The sequence below is a fragment of the Alosa pseudoharengus genome, unplaced genomic scaffold (assembly GCF_046254945.1).
Source record: "Alosa pseudoharengus isolate Yale_2024_CS ecotype anadromous, Long Island Sound unplaced genomic scaffold, YU_APseudo_1.1 YU_APseudo_1.1_scf_12, whole genome shotgun sequence".
Lineage (NCBI taxonomy): Eukaryota > Metazoa > Chordata > Actinopteri > Clupeiformes > Clupeidae > Alosa > Alosa pseudoharengus.
In genome coordinates, this window is record NW_027468587.1 from 38,050,422 (window position 1) to 38,071,652 (window position 21,231).

A 21,231-nucleotide genomic window follows, 5' to 3' on the forward strand; every position below is an offset into this window, starting at 1 on the left:
AAACATAAGGGTGGAATATACTGTAGGTTAGACATGTCTCACCTTGACAAGGCAAAGGAGCAGCACTGCATACGAGAGATCCCTCTTGAACTTCTGCAGGATGTAAAGGTAAAACTGTTCGAAAATATATGCTGGTGGTGTTGCTAGGGTAGATATGGTGGTTGCTATGCAAAATAACACGGTTGCTATGGTGGTTGTTAGGGTAAGCATGTTGGTTGCTATGGTGGTTGCTAGCTTAACATTATTCAAGTGGTTGCTAGGGTAATTAAGATGGTTGCTAGGGTGTTGCTAGGGTAATTAAGGTGGTTGCTTGGGTGTTGCTAGGGTACATATGGTGGTTGCTATGCTAAATACCATGGTTGCTATGGTGGTTGCTATGGTCATATTATGGTGGTTGCTAGGTTGTTGCTAGAGTAATTTGAATGGTTGCTATGGTGTTGCTAGGGTAGATATGGTGGTTGCTATGCAAAATAACATGGTTGCTATGGTGGTTGTTAGGGTAAGCATGTTGGTTGCTATGGTGGTTGTTAGCTTGACATTATTCAAGTGGTTGGTAGGGTAATTAAGATGGTTGCTAGGGTGTTGCTAGGGTAATTAAGGTGGTTGCTTGGGTGTTGCTAGGGTACATATGGTGGTTGCTATGCTAAATACCATGGTTGCTATGGTGGTTGCTATGGTCATATTATGGGGGTTGCTAGGTTGTTGCTAGAGTAATTTGAATGGTTGCTATGGTGTTGCTAGGGTATATATGGTGGTTGCTATGCAAAATAACATGGTTGCCATGGTGGTTGTTAGGGTAAGCATGTTGGTTGTTATGGTGGTTGTTAGCTTGACATTATTCAAGTGGTTGGTAGGGTAATTAAGATGGTTGCTAGGGTGTTGCTAGGGTAATTAAGGTGGTTGCTTGGGAGTTGCTAGGGTACATATGGTGGTTGCTATGCTAAATACCGTGGTTGCTATGGTGGTTGCTATGGTCATATTATGGTGGTTGCTAGGTTAATTTGAATGGTTGCTATGGTGTTGCTAGGGTAGACATGGTGGTTGCTATGCAAAATAACATGGTTGCTATGGTGGTTGTTAGGGTGAGCATGTTGGTTGCTATGGTGGTTGCTAGCTTGACATTATTCAAGTGGTTGCTAGGGTAATTAAGATGGTTGCTAGGGTGTTGCTAGGGTAATTAAGGTGGTTGCTTGGGTGTTGCTAGGGTACATATGGTGGTTGCTATGCAAAATAACAAAGCAGTGGAATTGCTAACGTTTAGCCATTTTTACATTTTTAGCCAAAAAACTCACTTACGTTGGTCCGATAAGTATGAAATCAGAATATGTTGAACAACAGGACATCACAAACAAGCCAGGCTCAGTTTGGAGTCGGTGGATTATTCCGGGAAGGAGATAAACGGTTCGAAACGTACAAGGTTTACCTCTTCTGGCGCGGTAACGCTAGGTGCTAGAGGGATGGGACCAAGAGGCACGGCACAACCTTGAGGCCCCTGACAACTGTTCCAAAGGTGGGATCTCTGAGACACTCACAAAAAAAACTGTGAAGGAAAAACTTTTAAAAAGTTGACCACTCCCACTTCAGAGGTGGAGTTGTGGATGGTAGCATGGAGCTACGAGGCTGACATTCAAGTCAGACCTTCAGCACATGACCCACATGGAGCGTGCAAAGTTTCATCTCTCTAGCTGTAACGCAAAGCATTGTGCTGGCAAAAACTACTTTTTTGGCGATTTAACATTTAGCCATTTTTACATTTTTAGCCAAAAAACTCACTTATGTTGGTCCGATAAGTATGAAATCAGAATATGTTGAACAACGGGACATCACAAACAAGCCAGGCTCAGTTTGGAGTCGGTGGATTATTCCCGGAAGGAGATAAACGGTTCGAAACGTACAAGGTTTACCTCTTCTGGCGCGGTAACGCTAGGTGCTAGAGGGATGGGACCAAGAGGCACGGCACAACCTTGAGGCCCCTGACAACTGTTCCAAAGGTGGGATCTCTGAGACACCCACAAAAAAAACTGTGAAGGAAAAACATAAAAAAAGTTGACCACTCCCACTTCAGAGGTGGAGTTTTGGGTGGTAGCATGGAGCTACGAGGCTGAAATTCAAGTCAGACCTTCTGCACATGACCCACATGGAGTGTGCAAAGTTTCATCCCTCTAGCTGCATGGCTGAAACGGCTTTGCCTTTATGTTGGAGCTCAAAAAAAAAAGCCTGTCACTTGTACATGTGAGTTAACATACATTAGCACATGGCCCACCTTCCTGGAAACTTTGGAGGAGATAAATGTATACATGGCTCTATTTTGTATATTGGCGAATGAATGGGGCATATGATAGGTTTTGAGCTCCAACACAAAGGCAAAGCAGTTGCAGCCATGAAAGCTTGTCAGCTCATGAGAATACTTGAGATGTTTAAAATTGTCAGGGCTATGCACAATCTTAGCCTACTGTACAAAGGCCAATTTTGTCTCATAGGTCTAATTTCTCATGGACATTCACTACAATTTCCAAGTAGCTTTCCCAACACCGATGTTATGGTATCAATCTGAAAGGTAAAACCATCAAATTTTAATCAATGGCCTTGCCTAGCCTGGATTTGCCTAGCCTAGATTTTATTCACGCTGCTAGGCAGCCTGGATTCCATGGACCCAATTGTCACCTCAACAAAGGAACCAATCACAGAACGGAGGGGGGACAGCAAGACGATGACGACACACCGAAGCTATTATGAGATGTACAATTGTATCAGCTGTACAATTGGTTAGAATATGGGCCTATGTACGCCATATGATAGGAAGGTGTGACATGTCTTAATTCATATTAATTGACATCTACAGGATAGGTGTAACAGCTTTGATTCCTCCGAGAGAGAGAGAGTGTGTGTGTGTGTGTGTGTGTGAATCTAATACTGTACATACCGATTGGCTCTGTATTCTCAAGTCCATGCAGGTCCTTCCCAGTTGAAAATGAAGAGGCCACATTATCTGAAGGAGATCAATAGGAACCTTGCTTTAAATCCCCATCCAAGAGCAATTACTATGCCTTCAGTTTGTGTTCTTTTTTCAATAACAGTCAACAACAACCATCAGCCCACCAAAACAACACACAACAACAATTGCACACACAACATACTCCACAGAACAACAACAACAACAACAACAACAATAGACAGCCACAGCAGGACAACACAAGCGGAACATAACATAATTCTGTGATGTTGTAATACCTCTATAATATTCTATAGACGCTATAGTATTTCTATACTAGTCTTATAGTACTTACACCTATATAGTATGTCCTAAAATACTATAGTATTCCTATAAGATTCCTATAATATTTTGTCCCAAAATAGGCCTACTATAAGATTCCTATAGTACTTTTTTCCCATCAGCTTAACATTAGAGTTTGCACAAAGATTGTAATGAAACCACAGTCTCCTACAAATAAAATTTGAGGGCAGTATACTGACACATCGATTGGAAATCGGAGCTACCACGTTTGTTAAAGTGATGTTACTATAGTTTGTTAGCTTTGTCCATGCACATTTCAATAATCCATCGCTGGTTTGGACCGTTGTTTTAGCAAAGCAAAAGTCACGACACAGGACCGATCATCAAAGCTAACAAAATATTGTTTGTTAAAAGGTACAACACGTTCCTGCTGTTTTTAAAAACATTCCGCGAAACGTTTCCTGTTCGGACGTCGATTACGTGCATCATCATCAGACGAGACGGTTGCGTATACCATGTGACAGCAGCCCACCAATCTCACTGGGGCCCTCTAACGGGGCCGGTTAGTCGATTTCGACTCCAAACATACCTAATACGGCACAGTAGTTCAACTCAGCGTAACGGCGTATTGTCATAGGCATTAGTTCGTGTTGTGTGGACGGTCTCTAACATATGCCTGCTGTTGTTTTGTAGCCCATGCAGCGAAAGTAGGCTAGACCTACGCTAACTTTACATTATTTTCTTTCCGCTATAAAGTCTAGCAAAGGGTAAGGTAAACTTGCATTATGTCTCTGCCGACTGTTAAAGGATCTGATCTAAAACGGATTATCCGCGGTCATTTAGTCCAGGTGGGTATAAGGGATGCATGCAACTTAACGTTTGTCATACAATAATGTAGTTTGTCGTTAGATGTTAAGTTAGCTGAGAAGTTATAAAGTTAACCTGATATTTAGCGTTATCCGCTTATTTGTTGACCGTAGCTAGGACGCTAAAGTAAACGACTCAATCTTTCCATCAGATGAACATCCATGACAAGATACGTAGTATACTGACAGAAACAAGGGAGGACTTGGATCCTGGATTTGTGTCCGAAGGGGACTTGCTGCGTGCTTTGGAGCAGAGAGGAGTCGTTGACGATGTTATGAAGGAACTGACGCTACACGTCGACAGCGTGGTAAAGCTGGTTGCCTAGATACGTCTTACTACTCATGTAGACCTAAATAGGATACAAGGATACAAGGAAGTTTATTGTCACATGCATATAGTTACTGGAAGTAAGAAATGCAGTGAAATTATGTCTGGTGTCAGCCGGGGGGGGGGGGGGGGGGGGCAGTGTGCAATATGTGTGTTGGAGAAGCTTCCTGATGAAATAATGTGCTGTGTATGTAGGGGGGGGGGCAGGGACTTACTATTGCAAGCAGAGTACTGTATGTATGATGTATGTGAGTGATGACAGTGAAGATGTGTGTGTGGGCGGGAGGGGAGTGGAGCAGTGACTGTGTGTGTGTGTGTGTAGTGTGTGTGTGGGTAGGTGGGGGCAGTATGCTGTAAGTATGTAGAGGATGTGTGTTGGAGAAGATCCTGAAGACAATGTGCTGTGTATGTGTGTGGGGGGGGGGGGGGCAGTGTGCAGCAAGTATGTAGAGGAGGCTTACTGTAGCAAGCAGTGTGCTGTATGTATGTGAAGTGATGACAGTGATGATGTAAGTGTGTGTGTTGGGGATGGGGGTGGGGGGGGGGGGGGGGGGCAGAAAGGCTAGGCAATCAAGGACATGGGTAGATGGAGGAGAAATCAAAAATAATAAATAAAAAGTTCTATGGAGATGTGCAAAAGTTGGAGCAAGTCAGATATGTGTGTGTGTGTGTGTTTTGACGTGTGATGAAATAAGAAAATAAATAAAAGGTCTGTAGCATAGGGAGAGGGATGTAAAAGTGCTAAAAGTCTTGTAGGTGTGTGTGTGTGTGTGTGTGTGGGGGGGGGGGGGTCATGAGTGCTGAGTAGTGAATGAGTGCAAAGTCAGTATAATGTGAGTTCAGAGTTGGGAAATGTTTGAGAGTGCTGAGGAGTGAATGTGTGCAAAGTCAGTATAGTGTGAGTTCAGAGTTCGGATGGCCTGGTGATAAAAACTTCTCCTGAGTCTCTCAGTTCTGGCTTTGTGACTACATAGGCGTCTTCTTGATTTTAGCGGTAGGAATAATCCATTGTTAGGATGAGAAGAGTCCTTCAGAATCTTTTGGGCTCTTAGGAGTACTCTTCTGGAATAGATATCTTGTAGAGCAGGGAGTTGTGTTCTTATAGTACGTTCAGCAGAGTACTACAATCTCTAACTGTGGAGTTCCCATACCAGGTGATGATGCTACCAGTTAGAACACTCTCAACCAGAGCTGAGCTGTTCATTGTTGTTACTAATTAGGCCCAAGATCACTGTGTCATCTGCAAACTTGATGATGTAGGTATGACTACTGTTGGCTTTGTAGTCATGTGTGTAGATGTTGTACAGCAGTGGACTCAAAACACAGCCTTGGGGAGCACCAGTGCTGATGGTTAATGAGTCAGATGTCAGACCCCCCACTCTAACCACTTGTGAACGGTTGGTGAGGAAGTCAAATATCCAGTGACACAGGGTGGTGTTCAGTTCTAAGGCCTTCATCTTTGTGACCAAGGTGAGAGGTACTATCGTGTTGAATGCTGAACTAAAGTCAATGAACAGTATCCTCACATAATTCCCATTCCCCTCCTCCAGGTGAGTTAAGGTGGTGTGCATGAGGTTTGAGATGGCATCCTCTGTAGACCTGTTGGCTCTGTAAGCAAATTGGAGGGGGTCGAAGGAGGCAGGGAGGGATGAGCAGATAATGTTTTTCACAAGCTTCTCAAAACACTTCATTACTGTAGACGTCAGGGCTACTGGGCGGTAGTCATTCAGACATGATGGACTTTTGTTTTTCGGTACTGGAACAATAACAGACTGCTTGAGGCAAGTAGGAACTGTCTCTTGAGCCAATGATGTGTTAAAGATATAAGTGAACACAGGAGCTAACTGAGCAGCGCAGGATTTCAAAACCCTGTTAGAAATTCCATCCGGTCCAGTAGCTTTTCTACAATTAACCCTCCTAAAGGCATTGCTCACATCGACCTCAGAGACACAGAAAGGTGCATCCTCATTTGCTTCACATGCTGCAGCTAGTCCAATATAGTCTGTGTTTTTCATGTCAAAGCGAGCATAAAAAGCATTAAGTTCATCAGGGAGGGCTTTACTCACATTCATCATAGGAGGGGACTTTCTTTCAAAGCCAGTGATGGTTCGGAGTCCTTTCCACACTCGTGCTGGATCACCCTCCAAGAAATCAGCTTCAACTCTGTCTCTATAGCGCCGCTTAGCATCTTTAATAGCTCTACGTAAACTATAAGATGCTGCTTTGTAATCAGTCATATCCCCTGAAATAAGCCCAGCATTATAAGTCATGGTGCGTGTCTTTAATGCCGTTCTCACTTCTCTATCCACCCATGGCTTCTGGTTAGGGAAGCTTCGGATCTTTACAGTTGGGATGATGGAATCAGTTAGCATATTGATGTAACTCAATGATACTTCCGTAAACTCATTGATGTCAGCAGAATTCGTCTTGAACATCTCCCATTCAACGTTGCTAAGGGCGTCCTGTAGCCTGGCTTCCGACTGGTCAGTCCAGCGCTTGACCTCCTTCGTCACTGTAACTGTTCTTGAACTGTGTGTAGCAGTGATCCAGTGTGTTGTCACCACGTGTAGGGAAGTGAATGTGTTGAATAAATTCAGGCATGGACCGGTTCAGATGTACTTGATTGAAATCACCGGCCACAATAAGCGCAGCTTCATGGTGCGTGTGTTGTTGTCTATTTAACACTTCTTGCAATTCTGAAACCGCAGCATCTGTGTTGGCTTGTGGAGGAATGTAGACAGCGTTGAATATTACCGAAGTAAACTCACGGGGCAGGTAGAAGGGTCGACAGACGATGATGACAGAAAATGTTAGTTATATAGTGTTTATTAAAAGATGCAACTGATTTGACTTTCCAATGAATGAAACATTCTATTTAATGTTTGTTTAGAATCATGTTTAGAATTATTTCAGAAAGAAAAATGGCAGGTCAGACTTTCAAAAGAACTGAATCAACTATCAACTAGTTGACTATTAAAATCGCGCTGTAGCCACGATCTTTGACTGATTTAAAAAAATTCAACCAATCTTTGTTTAGCTTAGCACCCAGCCAACATTTGTATATTGGGCCCATGTGGGTACCATATGTTTTGCCAATATAGGTACAACATGGGATTGTCCGTGGGTTCCATAGTGGCCCCATGTCATTTGCCCACATGGGCTCCATGCAGGATTACACTGGGTTTTATTTGGGTCCCAACTTGGCAACATACACTGGACCAGGACTTATGTTTAGCTCAGCTAAGATATTTCGTTAATACAGGCTGAAAAACAACTGCTCTCATAGATTAGATTGGCTTAATCCTACCTCTGGTAATATCAAAAGTCTTATTGTTTATTCCTAGACAGAAGCAGAGATTTCAGACCCCCCAAACAAGTCTGAAAAAATCAGTGTGACTCATGCAGAGAAAAGTAAGTAGGCTACTGCATTATAAACTGTGAAATATTTTCTTTACATTTCTTCATACTACCCAGAGACAATAATTTAACAGTGGAGTTGATGTTTTATTCACATTTCTTTTATCCTGTCAGTTAATATTGATCTCAAAAGAAGATACCTGAATGTTCAAATCCTGGGGGGAAAGGCATTTCTTGAACATTTACAGGAGCCTGACAAAACACTTGGTGGGATCTGTTCTACCTTAACACTCTGTCTTGGCTTCCGTAACCAACGTTTCCGTTCCAAACCCGTACCTTGTGCTTGTGAACCAGATCTACAAGAGAGCTTCTTATTAGAGGTCCATCAAGATGCAACAGGTAAATGTCAGTTTTCTAAAGTGTGTACATTTTACATTTTGTGTATACATCGTAATTTTATTTTGAGTAGTCTAAAGGCAAGTGCAATAAACACATTTATATATAGAGGAACTAAGGACTTAAAACGTTGAGATGCCTCCACCCATTAAGAATTTAGAATTTGTACATTCTTTATACAATGGCTGCAGTACTTCCTGGTGCTAGCTGCAGGTAAGCCTCAAATAGCATCACCCCATGTCTGGTATTCCAAAAGAGCCTGAAAATTGCTCTGGCTATTGGAGAATATCCCAGTTCTGGACGGCTGTGTTTTACCAAAGGGATAGCATTAACATCTCTCTCTTTCAGTGATTCTCCATTTGCTGGTAAATTTGTGTGCTTATATGGTTATGGTTATGGTTATGGATTTAGCAGACGCCTTTGTCCAAAGCGACACATACATACAAAACAACATAATAATATTTAAAATTGAACAGGGAACAGATTAAAATGTAGGTCAAATATAGTAAGGAGAATAGTTGTAGTACACAATAATATCAATTCAATCAATAGCCTAATAAAAAAAGCAATGTAAAAAAGGGGAAAGGCAATAATAAAACAATAATGTCAATTCAATCAATAATATAAAAACAATGACATGCTAAGACTACATTAAGGAGAATATCAATAATAAACAATAATGTCAAATTAATTAACAGCCCAATTAAAATAAAACAACATTATATAAACCATAACACATAAGCGCTTAAACAACTAAGAATATGTTGAATAGGAATGTCTTTAGACCCCTCTTAAACGACCCAAAACTACCACTAAAAATACTTGCCCACCCCTGATATAAAAGGTAGTCATGGCTAGGGCTGGGACGTTAACCGCATTACCTCAATACCATGGTCACGTGACTCCTACCGTAGGTCTGATACTGCCTTCACTCCAACCGTAAACTCGGAGGACCCGACTTTTAAAATCTCTACCTCTGAAAAAAGTGTGTTCATGAGATCAGCTCGGAAAGCAAATACAGGAAACGCATAAATACGTTATTAAAATGGCTTACTATGGTTGAGCAAGAAGGAAAATGTCCTGGGGGGGGGGGGGGGGGGGTGATTCTATCTAGTGTTAATTTAGTGATACATTACCTTGCCTATTTGTAATGAGGGTGAGATTTGCCTCTTGTGTTGTTGAAAGGGAGGCCGCCGTGGTAGGAAAATATGATGGTGACGTCAAGTCGGATACCTCGGGTTACACTTATTTTATCATTACCCTGACGGTGTAGATCATCTTTGAGATGGTTAGAGACCCCATTTTGGAGTCACTAACAAAAGGGAATTTCTGCCAATGGCAGGGTTGTAGACAGGGTAGGAATTTCACGACGGCCATGAGTTGCTAGGTTACGGGGACGCTGGCGAGACACGCCGCTCCGTCTGGCATCATGTTTTTGTTTGTTTTTATGTAATGTTCGTAATTTTATGTAATGTCATGTTTATTTTTTGTATTGGTTTGTCTAGTTAAATGTTTTCCCTATTTATTTACGTTATTTTTGATAGTTTTCGTGTTATTCGTAGTCCTTTTTACTGCTTCTAAGTCAGCTGAAACGTCGTTGACGTTTGTCCATTGGGAGCTTGATATGGCTAGCTTTTGCCCTAGCTGGGCATCGGACATCCTTCCATCCATCCGTGAGCGGTGCTGCACTTCACTGTCTGGTCGAGGGGATCTCTCTGGACAGCTGGACCTGGGCTACTCTGCGGGAGATCTGCCGTGGCCGCCGAGCTGTTGCTGACCTGCGAGCTGCCATGCCAACTGCAGACTAACGTTAGCCTAGCGGTGAGGAGCTGCAGTCTCACGGAGTAACAGACGGTCGCTGTTAGAAGTCCACCGAGTTGCGGATCTACACAATCGCCCACTACTTCAGACTGTGCTTCCAGTGATCTCCAGACTGCAGTCTACAAGGCCTAACGTTAACGTGATCTCCAGACTGCCAGTGAATTCACCGGGTTAATCATTTGCTAACGTTAAAGAACTTTGTTGGCATAGCCTATCGGTTGTGAAGAAACTCTGTGCAGTTTTCACGGATCATCATTGCCCTTGGACATTTTCAGCTGGTTTGGAAATTGGACTAATTTTAACATCACCTTTCCCCTTTTTAAATATATTTTCTTTTTTTTTTCACTTTTTATTTGTTTATTTGTTTTGTTGTCTGTCTTGGTGTCACGGGTACGCTGGCGACTACGCCGCTCCGTCCAGCATTTTTTGTATTTGTTATTTTTTAAATGTATTTGTCATGTCTTGATGTCATGGGCACGCTGGCGACTACGCCGCTCCATCCGGCATCGTTTGTCTTGTTATGTATCTTGTTTGTTGGAGCGCTTTGGGTTGCACTATGTGCATGTTAAATGCGCTTTAAAAATAAAACTGACTTGACTTGACAAGACTTCCGCACGAGTCTCCAAGCAAAAAATCCGACCCGACTTTGCGTTCAAGTAATTTTTCCTCTATTGGAGGTCGGAATTTCCAAATATCCGATGTTGCACGAAGGCGCTATGAACTTGTCACCGTCATCACTGCAAAAATTGGCTGTGGCTGTGTGCACATAGGGCCCTATCTTGCACTCAAGCGCAATTGACTTTGTACACCGGCACTTGTATCATTACTATTTTGCATCCGACACACAGCAGACTTTCCCCTCCACAGCGGCACGTCGGTAAATTAGGGAATGAACTTGTGCTCCCGGGGGCGGTTCAGCGAAAAGAGGAGGCGTGTTCTGGCGCCTGGTGTTTCCTGGTGCTATTTTGCAGTTTCAAAAAACAATTCCGCCGCAGACCAGGAAAAACCTAGTCTAAAGTCAGTGGCTCGTTATTCAGATGCTATTTTAAAGGTGCATGCTTGGCAATAATGTAGCGTGTGCACAACAAGTTGCGCTTGCTCATAATTTTTCTATTGCACAGTGAGATGGAGTACGCCTTGGGACAGAGAATTAGACGCGGGAGGGAGAGGGTCTGCCGCCCCAGACAGACCTATCTCTCCCTCAGTAAGGAGGAATGTAGGCATAAGCTACGCCTGACCCAGGGCTCCAGAGTGCGACCCATTTGGTCGCATATGCGACCTAATTTTTTCAAAAGTGCGACTGCCACCGGTCCGACCAGCTATTCGAGAGAGGAAAAAGTGTCCGCATTGAAACTCTACCTTTGGTTCAATAACAGACACATATTTGGCCAATATCGTGGTTTAAACAAATCACAGATAGTGAAGGGCGGGACCTCCTCTCTGATTGGCCGTGGCCCAGTATGTAAGACATTGAGCCATGAGATGTGCAGTTTGAAGCCCTTAAAAGACGTGCACTGTTCATTTACTCACTGTTATTTTTATTTAATTCATCTTGATGTTTTAAGTTTAAATTTCAGCTCAGTGAAGCACTTAAAGCACCAACACTTCATTAAGTTACTTTTCTTGTAGAATTGTATATCATAAGTCATAGGACAACCTATATAGGACAGTAATTAAGGAAAAATGTGAACCTGCTGTGGTGTTAAATGCGATGTGGTTGAACATTTGGTCGCACCAGTGCAACCAGTGCAAAAAGTTAGTCTGGAGCCCTGTGACCCGTGAGGCTGCTAACTGAAAAAAACACACACAAACACACAGCTTAATTGAACGAACATTCGGCATACTGAAGATGCGCTTCAGGTGTTTGGATAGGTCAGGAGGCACTTTACAGTACAGTCCGCAAAAAGTTGCAGCATTCTTTGTGGCATGTTGTGTTTTACACAACATCCATGAATCATGGATGTGTTGATGACATAAATGAGGAAATATTAGAGACTTAAGGAGACATGATGTTGAACTGCATGTGCCGATGCCATTTAACCCAAATGCCCCAGCAGCAGCACGGGAGAGGAGAGCTTATCTGACAGAAGATCTGCATCGTCTATAGTGAGGTATAGTAAAGCAAAGTAATCTCGGTATAATGTTAGACTACATTGCAAAAATATCACCATGCATTCATAACTTTGTGATTTAGTGAGAGTGAGCCAACATCGGAAAGTAAGTCTTTGTGACATTTCTTTATTTACATTTTGTCAAAAAGAAAAATGCCAGCCGTGGAAGCAATTGTGGCAATTTCCTCCCATGACTGTTTAACCAAAGCTAATTTGGGTGGGTTTCTCCCATCCCCATACAATGCTTCTTCTCTGTCTTTTACGACCCTGACGAGAACATAGGTCTCCTCGGCTGTCGCTCCTTGCGTGCGCCTGGCAAATCAGCCATTATAATAGCGAATCTCCCATGGAACAAGAGCGCCTGCTTTTAAAGGGAATGTGAGATGACGCTCTGGGGGTCGTTTCTAGAAAAGTTAGCAACGACGTTGCTCAACCACCATGGTACGACGCAACTTGCGACCAAACAACGACATTGTTACACCTGTTTCCAGAAAGCATCGTACCTGTGTCGCCAATTCGCTACCTCCGACGTTCGAACACTGTAGTTCCAACAACGTTGTTGATGATGCAGCGATAGATATCATTGGTGGAAACAGTGGCAACGTGTAATACCCCACCCCCTAGAAATTCTCTGCCACATCCTATGTTGACATTTTTCTCATTTAAACCGAGTGATTAATGCTGGCATTGTCATTATCATCTGCAAAAATGCCTACAATACACAACAGTAGGTTTTGACCATACATATTTATGTATAGTTACTCTACATCGAGAGACCATAGGTACAAGACATCAGTCAAAAACAATTTAATCTACGTGTCACACTAGTTCTGCAGGTAGCGAGAAGAAAGAGGACAATCTCACATCATAAGAAAATCGAACATACCACGTTGGGATAATAAGTCATCTGCTTTAGCCACTACACTATTTATCACTACTGTTGTAAGGGTCTGGGAAGATTATAATACTAAAAGCAAGGCAATACTTAATTTAACATAAATAGCAAGAATGAGCCAAGTAGGGGAGTCAATGTCTTAATCAAAATTAAGCTACAGGATAGATCAATCATTGAGTCACGAGATAAACATCCACTTTGCAAGTTTTGGTTAGGCGGTTGTGATTTTTGGTTACGCGCAAACTTTCGTGTGTGTGTTGGGGAGCACAATGTTCCAACATTCCATTTATGTTTACTATGAGAGAGTAGGGGAGAACCGGGACAATCGTTGCACTTTTCTGTTCTCTCCGTGAAATTTGGCCAGAAAGGAGTCATACATGTTTATACAAGTTGAAACATAATTAAAAAATATGGGCCCCAGCTGTGGCGCAACTGGCTGGGGCACCTGCACCGTACACCGGCGACCCAGGTTCGATTCCTGCCCCGTGGTCCTTTCCGGATCCCACCCCTGCTCTCTCTCCCATTCGCTTCCTGTCACTCTCCACTGTACTATCATTAAAGGCATAACAAAATATGTTCTAGTTTGTTAAGAATTTATCTTAACAGCGACATGTAGCCCTTGTTCCAACCTGACGCAGCCATTAAAAAGTGCGGTAGCCTACCGTTGTAACTAGTAGCATAAGCATAGTAACTAATAGCATACATAATAAAATAACTCAACACACAGCCATTAATGTCTAAAGCGCTGGAAATAAAAGTGAGTACACCCCTAAGTTAAAAATGCCCAAATTGTGCCCAAAGTGTCAATATTTTGTGTGGCCACCATTATTTTTCAGCACTGCCTTAACCCTCTTGGGCATGGAGTTCACCAGAGCTTCACAGGTTGCCACTGGAATCCTCTTCCACTCCTCCATGACGACATCATGGAGCTGGTGGATGTTAGAGACCTTGCACTCCTCCACCTTCCATTTGAGGATGCCCCACAGATGCTCAATATGATTTAGGTCTAGAGACATGCTAGACCAGTCCATCACCTTTACCCTCAGCTTCTTTAGCGAGGCAGTGGTCGTCTTTGAGGTGTGTTCGGGGTCGTTATCATGTTGGAATACTGCCCTGCAGCCCAGTTTCCGAAGGGAGGGCATCATGCTCTGCTTCAGTATGTCACAGTACATGTTGCCATTCATAGTTCCCTCAATGAACTGTAGCTCCCCAGTGCAGCACTCATGCAGCCCCAGACCATGACACTCCCACCACCATGCTTGACTGTAGGCAAGACACACTTGTCTTTGTACTCCTCACCTGGTTCCCGCCACACACGCTTGACCCCATCTGAACTAAATAAGTTTATCTTGGTATCATCAGACCACAGGACATGGTTCCAGTTATGTCCTTAGTCTGCTTGTCTTCAGCAAACTGTTTGCGGGCTTTCTTGTGCATCATCTTTAGAAGAGGCTTCCTTCTGGGATGACAGCCATGCAAACCAATTTCATGCGGCGTGCGGCGTATGGTCTGAGCACTGACAGGCTGACCCGCCACCCCATTAACCTCAGCAGCAATGCTGGCAGCACTCAAATGTCTATTTTCCAAAGACAACATCTGGATATGACTCTGAGCATGTGCACTCAACTTCTTTGGTTGACCATGGTGAGGCCTGTTCTGACTGGAACCTGTCCTGTTAAACCGCTGTATGGTCTAGGGCACCATGCTGCAGCTCAGTTTCAGGGTGTTCAGTGTGAGAGCGATAACACCAAATTTAACACACCTGTCCCCCTACACCATAGTCAAAGTATACTTTAATATCAGAGACATTTCAGAGACATAGACACATAGGCATATACCCCCCCCCCCCTTCCCCACACACACACACAACAAGTACACTACACTTCAGTAACTTCAGTAGCAGGCTTGGAACACATAAGCCTAACATTCCATAATTAAAATAAGTTAAAACAACACTAAAATAAAAAAGCAGTGTTACAAAACAATTCATTATTTTGACCTGTGTCTTTCATTAAAAAGTCTGATAGCAGAGGGGACAAATGACAAGCTAAACCTTTTGGTTCTAATTGACCTTTGCAACAACCTGCTGCTGCCACAGTTGCTGCATTGGAACCTCCTATATAAGGGGTGGGTAGGATCCCTTAATATCTGCTCAGCTTTGGTCACAATAACATCTGACCATTATAGCTCTCTGACTGCATCCAATAATTTTGCTTGCTGTCTTTACCATATGCTGCAATTTGTCTTGGTCTTTTTTGCGCATGTTTCCAAATACACAAACCAGGCCAAAAAACAAAACGCTCTGATGGACTGTTTTGTAAAACAATTCTAAAACAATGCAGTCCACCTGAAAGTAAATAAGCTTACAGTAAAATATTTTATACAAATATTAATTTCAATGAAAGACAATTGTTGTGCTTTTTTACCTTTTGGAGGTGACTCAAAACTATTTGCTTAATGTTGTTTCCTCCCTAGGGAATGGAAACAAAATGGCAGACAGTTCCACAATGCTGTCCATGTGTGATCCCATCCATATGGTGCTTATCAAAACGGACACATCAGGGGATACTGTGCTCACGTCCTCACACTTCTTGGACTGGCGAACTGTTCTTTGTGCTCCTCATGGAAGGACCAGCATTGCAATTGAGCTTCTTGGAGTTGGTTAGATTTTTTGACAATAATATATTCACCGCCAAGAGTAAATTGTGTCAGTCAGGGCTAGTCTTCATGTATCCTCAGCCTTTGTATTTTTGAGAAGCACTATTTCATCATTTTTTTATGATGTTAAACATTGTATAACATATTTCACATGGTCTACTTGTAAACCAGTTTTCTTTGTTAGCATCTAGGGTTAGAGAAACAGTTCTCAATGACTGTGTATGTGTGTAAGTGTGTGATTTCAGATGTGTCAACGAGCTTCTGTTAGCTGCCAAATTTTCTACCTTTGTGTATTTGTTTGTGTGGGCTACAGGGAGTGAGTGCAAAGTGCCTATTGGAGTTCTTAATGTGAAGCTGGAGCTCTATCCTCCCCTGGTAGACCACCTCTCTGTTGATGTCATTACTACTCAGGTGAGACGAAGATTATGCCAAGGTAATGGTGTCTGAAAGACCCATGTTTCAGATTATAAGTAATGTTTCCCATTATATTGAAGAGGTTCATTAGGCCTACTATTACACTGTTTGTCTGTAAAAGCCAATAAGGTAAATTTTTATTGTACCTGACAAGTTTCGGCTACACCATATAACACATCTCAGACGACGTCACACCAACATCATGTGACAATACAAATTTACCTTATTGGCCTTTACAGACAAACAGTGTAAATAATGTTTCCCATTAATTGCCTAGACTATGGTGGCCTGCCAGGTCTAATTTACACTGCTAGACTTTCATAATGATCTGAAAACATCTTAATGTAGAGGTCTGCGCGGGTCTGAATTTTTTGAACAAGGCACATCACACACTCACCAACCAATCCTGAACAATCTATTCAGATGAGGGTGTGACGTCTAGGTGTAGTAGACGAGAAGAGGCGAACTTTCAGTTCAAAAGCAGCGGTAGAATTTCTATCTATAGAGGGAGAGCAGCTTCACAGAAGAGAACTTGTGACGGCAAATTTGAGGAAAAGTTGGTAAACCACCTTTCTTACCTAATTTGAGGGTGCTGAATCTGAATATGTTGTTTACCAAGCTCAATTCTGAGTTCTAAGCCGCATAATCAGCATTTTAACATAACATAGCGATTTGTTTTGCTTATTTTTCCCTAAATTGGGTTGATTTTTAAAAGAAATCACTAAAACCAAATAAAAGTGTTCTCTAAATACATGTTTGAGCATTAAAGAACCCACACTATATAGGTTATTAACATATTTAATGGGAACATGATTACAGTTAACATGTACTCCGAAATTCTAATCAAAACACAACCATATTTCTATTGCTAACATAGTGAGTCACTCATGTGGTGTTTAATGCATTTCATCACAATAACAAGTTGCACAGATAACCTTCAAGTCAGAATATATCCTACAGTACATATGAACTTAGATAGCGGGAATAAGCCTAATGCAGAACTGAATCTACCATTAGCAACAACCGACAAGTAAATTTTTTTTTTACTTCTAGTAACACTGGATTTGGTATGTGTGCTTTCCTCCATACTAGAGCTTGATAATGTGCTCTTCTAATATGCCATTGAGCTGCATCACTTGTGGGTGGTAGTGCCTCCGATCCTCGACATCTACAAAACAGAGTGGCTCTGGCATAGTGTTGTCACGATACCAAAATTATGACTTCGATACAATACCTGCCATAAATATCTTGATACTCGATACTAAAACATTATCCAAATCCTAAAATATCTGGACAAGAAAGTACGTAGGCCTCCTCCACGTGTATTGAGTCATTTGTGTTGAATTTGGTGCACTTTTGGTCAATTCTGGGTTTTAAACTTCTAAACTTCCTACTTAATTATTATTTTTGTAGTCAGTAAAATAGTAGTTTGTCTGTGATTAAGTCCTTTATTGTTTGTTATAGCTCATTCATATTGTGTGGTGTTTTGGCAATAAATTATCATTAAATAGCCAAAGTAGTAATGCTATGCAGAAGAGCCTAATCTTAAGGCCATCTGATGTAGGCTACCCTAGGCCTTCCCGTGTTTATGGGATTTCTTTGACAGTTGCAAAGGGAAAAGTGACGATAGTCTTCTTTGCTCCCAGTGTAATTTAATAAGTATATTTCAACCACTCAGGTCTTAATCAGATAGGCCTAAACCATTATCTGTTGCAATATCTGTGTGCATTTCTACATTAGGTCTATTTCTTTGATAGTTAACATCATTTGCTACCACATAACAAATACCAAATAACAATACAAAAGTTTCTTACAAACTTGCATACTTCTTAAATATGCTGCAGTCAGATGGGTGTCCTAAAGACATAACTAAATCTTGAGCATCTATTACCAGTGTTGAATGAGCAGTTTTTGCAGTGATCACTACTGGACATTCCACATTGCTAGACAGCACTTGAATGAGGATAGACTTATTTCCACTTCACAAATAACCATTGCTATCTGCAATAGCTACAGTACAGTGACATTAATCAGTTCAAAGCTGAGGATTTGTCCTAGGTCCACTTCCCTTTCAGCATCATATGCAGTAATGATGCACTGGAGAATGTTTCTTTTTGTTGCACTATAAAGGATATCTTGTCTAATTTTTTTGCAAATAATGCAATCTCCATAGCACCCTTCAGCACTCCTCAAACATGCACACTCTTCCATTTTTCTGCATGGCTGGAATTTGAATGATAGGAAAGAGCACCAGTGAGATGTTTTAACTAGGCAAGCACAGTCGCCTTTACAGAAAAAAAAATACAGTGTAAATCCTCTGTAAAGACTGACTGTCCTTGCCCTAAAGACTGTTCATAATAATTAGTGACAAAGGACTTTCTACAGAAAAATGAGCAGTCACCTATTCTATCAATTTATTATCAAGGAATCTATTTTGTTTCTAAACGTCATACTGAATTTTAGCTATTATTTCAATTTATATTTAAATTTTTAATTTGCTACTTGAGGGTCACTGGGGTAATTCCTGTCCTATCCTACAACATATCTGATACATAAAGAGTATATTAATGCCTTACTCTTGCAATTCCTATGATATCTGATGGCAAAACCAAAAAGTTTTATGCTAATTAGCAAGCTTAAAACTCAAAATTGAGCTTGGTAAACAAAATATTTGAATTCAGCACCCTTTAATTGTGTGAAATAGCCCCTTTTACGACTTTTCCTCAAATTTGCCAACAGAATTTTTTATGAACGTTTGTTAGCTATCTGCTCTCCCTCTACTATGGGTAGCATAGGCTAGTGTTGTTCAACAATGAGCTAGGTTAATGGAAGCAATTTGGATTTGGTTACACAAAACGAAAAAATGAAACGAAATAGCAAGGGATCTTAAAATTAAAGTTACAACGATATCCATGCACTAGGCAGAAGGACTACTATGTCTATCATTTTCATTATCAATTATTATTGTTATGTTATATTGTTATACATGCACTTCAAAGCTTTCACAAGAAGTGTGTGAAAACATGCACATCAGAGGACAGCTTTACTGATGTAAAACATAACTGTAGTATGTTGAAGTATGATGCTTGCATGAGAAATACTTCTCAAAACGAATGAGAATGAGGGCTAAATGAGACAGGTCTCACTTCCCAGAGAGCACAGTTAATGATGAAAATAGACTGAATTAAAAGGACTAAATGTGAATGTATATTGTAGGATTCCAGACTATACCATCTATCAACATTGAGCAGGCAGGATAGCTATTGTTCTTATTCCATAAATACTTGTTGAAACTCTTTCATCAGCAATCCCTGGAGAGGCAGAAGACTGCAGAAAAGGAACGCTTATTTTTAGTGTATGCTAAGCAATGGTGGAGGGAATTTCTAGCGATTCGCCCATCCAATCAGAACAAGCTTGTGAAGATCTTTGCTCAGGTGAGTGTGAATGGATTTTTGCTGGTTTCGGTTTGAAGATCTTTGTCACTCTGAAAGCAGTGAAGATGCACTATCCTATTAGCCTAGAAATCTAGACGTGCCCCTAGCGGCAGCAAATTATATTTGCTGCCAGGGCTAGTCTAGCAACTCTCCGTTGGCTTGTGAGCTCCAGAAATCGAAACTCAATCAGGCCAATGGCAGAGTTGCAACGGTTTGGCTTGAATTCCCTGCTACTTAAAAACAAATAAGATGGATGTTGCTGTTGGTGAACAGTGTGACACGAGTTAAGCTTTTATTAAGTTGGCAAACGCTCCGCTGGTGGGAAACGCATGGGACTCATAGCGCTGCCGCTGTCCTATTGCGTGCAGAGGGAATTTGAAAGACAACTGATTATCCCTCCCCTCGGACTGAGCACTGCGAACGATGAGTGCCCAGACCCTACATTTTAATGTGGGTCTGGCTCGTCAGGCTACTATCCTATAGTACTGCAGCAAATGGATTTTTTTTATATTTATTTTTCTACTGTATTAACTTGTCAATTCAGATTTCCAAACATTACCTTACAGAAATTTCAGGTTTCTGGCGAAGTTGCCGCAAATTTCCAGCAAGGTCATATTTTTACATGCAAATTAGGTTTCTGGCAAACAGTTGTGGTTAACTTTTGGTAATGTTGCAGCAAATTTGCAGCAAAATTATGCAAATTAGGGTTGTCATCAGAAGTTCACTGGAAGTTTGCCATTATTGGCTAAGTGTGATGGCAAATCACTGGCGGACACATTTGCCACTAGTGGCAAACTTCTCATTGTTGCCAGAACTTTGCTGGAAGCTCGCCTCTAGCGGCCAACACTGGCAAACTTCTGGCAATATTTTCTAGTGAACTCATTTGTTTCCCACAAATCACCCACAAGTTTGCTGTAAATCTGCCGCAAACATTTAATTTTTGTAAGGGTTGTTTTATATGCACTTAGAGCAATAGGGTGCTAGAGTTTCATACATGGATATGTTGAATAGGCATGTTTGTGTTTCTACTGGTTGCTATTGTTTGAGAGTACATTGTTTGAGAGTACAACCCCCATTTCCAATAAAACTTGGGACATTTTGTGAAATGTAAATAAAAACAGAATGCTGTGGTTTGCAAATCATGCAAACTCCATTACACTATTACATTTTAGCCATTACGGTTTGACTCTGACGAAAACACTGTCCGCGTCGAAACATTAGTCACCAGCACCATTAGCTCGGTTCAAGTATTTGTGTCCTCTGGTCCTTCTGTGGGTTCATTCTTTTGAAGTGCCAAAACCTGCTGTGGATGTAAACTCTATATTTAAAGAGGAAAGGATGCATTTTTTTAGCTCAATTTACCTTAACTTAACAGCTTCAGAGTCATTGGAATGATTATATGACTTTTTCCAAATAGAATGATGGATGTTTCGCTTTCCCCTAGCATTTGTGAGTGGAAAAACCAGCCTTGCAATGTTGCTGCAGCAAGCCCCGGGCTCAGAGTCAGAAAGTCTCGCGGGAGTATCAGGTCTTGCGACGTAACGAATTGCTTTACGGCACTAGACACATACACGCCAGGCACAGGCTAGAACAAGGTAACGGTGGAGTTTCTCAGGCAATCGTCATGGCAGGGCCGGTGAAAAGAAGCAGAAAGCAAGTAATCCGTTGTCGGAGGAACAGGGAAAGAGGAAATAGCAGACTGACCGAGCCTTGCTT

The 21,231-nt window shown here is 41.7% G+C and overlaps 1 protein-coding gene across 2 annotated transcripts in view; it reads left to right on the top strand.

Moving 5' to 3' along the window:
* The first annotated feature begins 3,579 nt into the window (after window positions 1-3,579).
* cep76 (centrosomal protein 76) overlaps window positions 3,580-21,231 on the top strand; it is a 47,960-nt gene continuing 30,308 nt past the window's right edge. For both annotated transcript variants that reach the window (XM_076281215.1, XM_076281216.1), the window contains exons 1-7: window positions 3,580-4,083; window positions 4,254-4,409; window positions 7,774-7,840; window positions 7,961-8,185; window positions 15,485-15,670; window positions 15,981-16,078; window positions 19,387-19,515. In XM_076281215.1, the coding sequence (XP_076137330.1) occupies window positions 4,021-4,083; window positions 4,254-4,409; window positions 7,774-7,840; window positions 7,961-8,185; window positions 15,485-15,670; window positions 15,981-16,078; window positions 19,387-19,515 (924 nt within the window). In that variant the 5' untranslated portion in view covers window positions 3,580-4,020. The remainder of the gene's footprint in view (window positions 4,084-4,253; window positions 4,410-7,773; window positions 7,841-7,960; window positions 8,186-15,484; window positions 15,671-15,980; window positions 16,079-19,386; window positions 19,516-21,231) is intronic.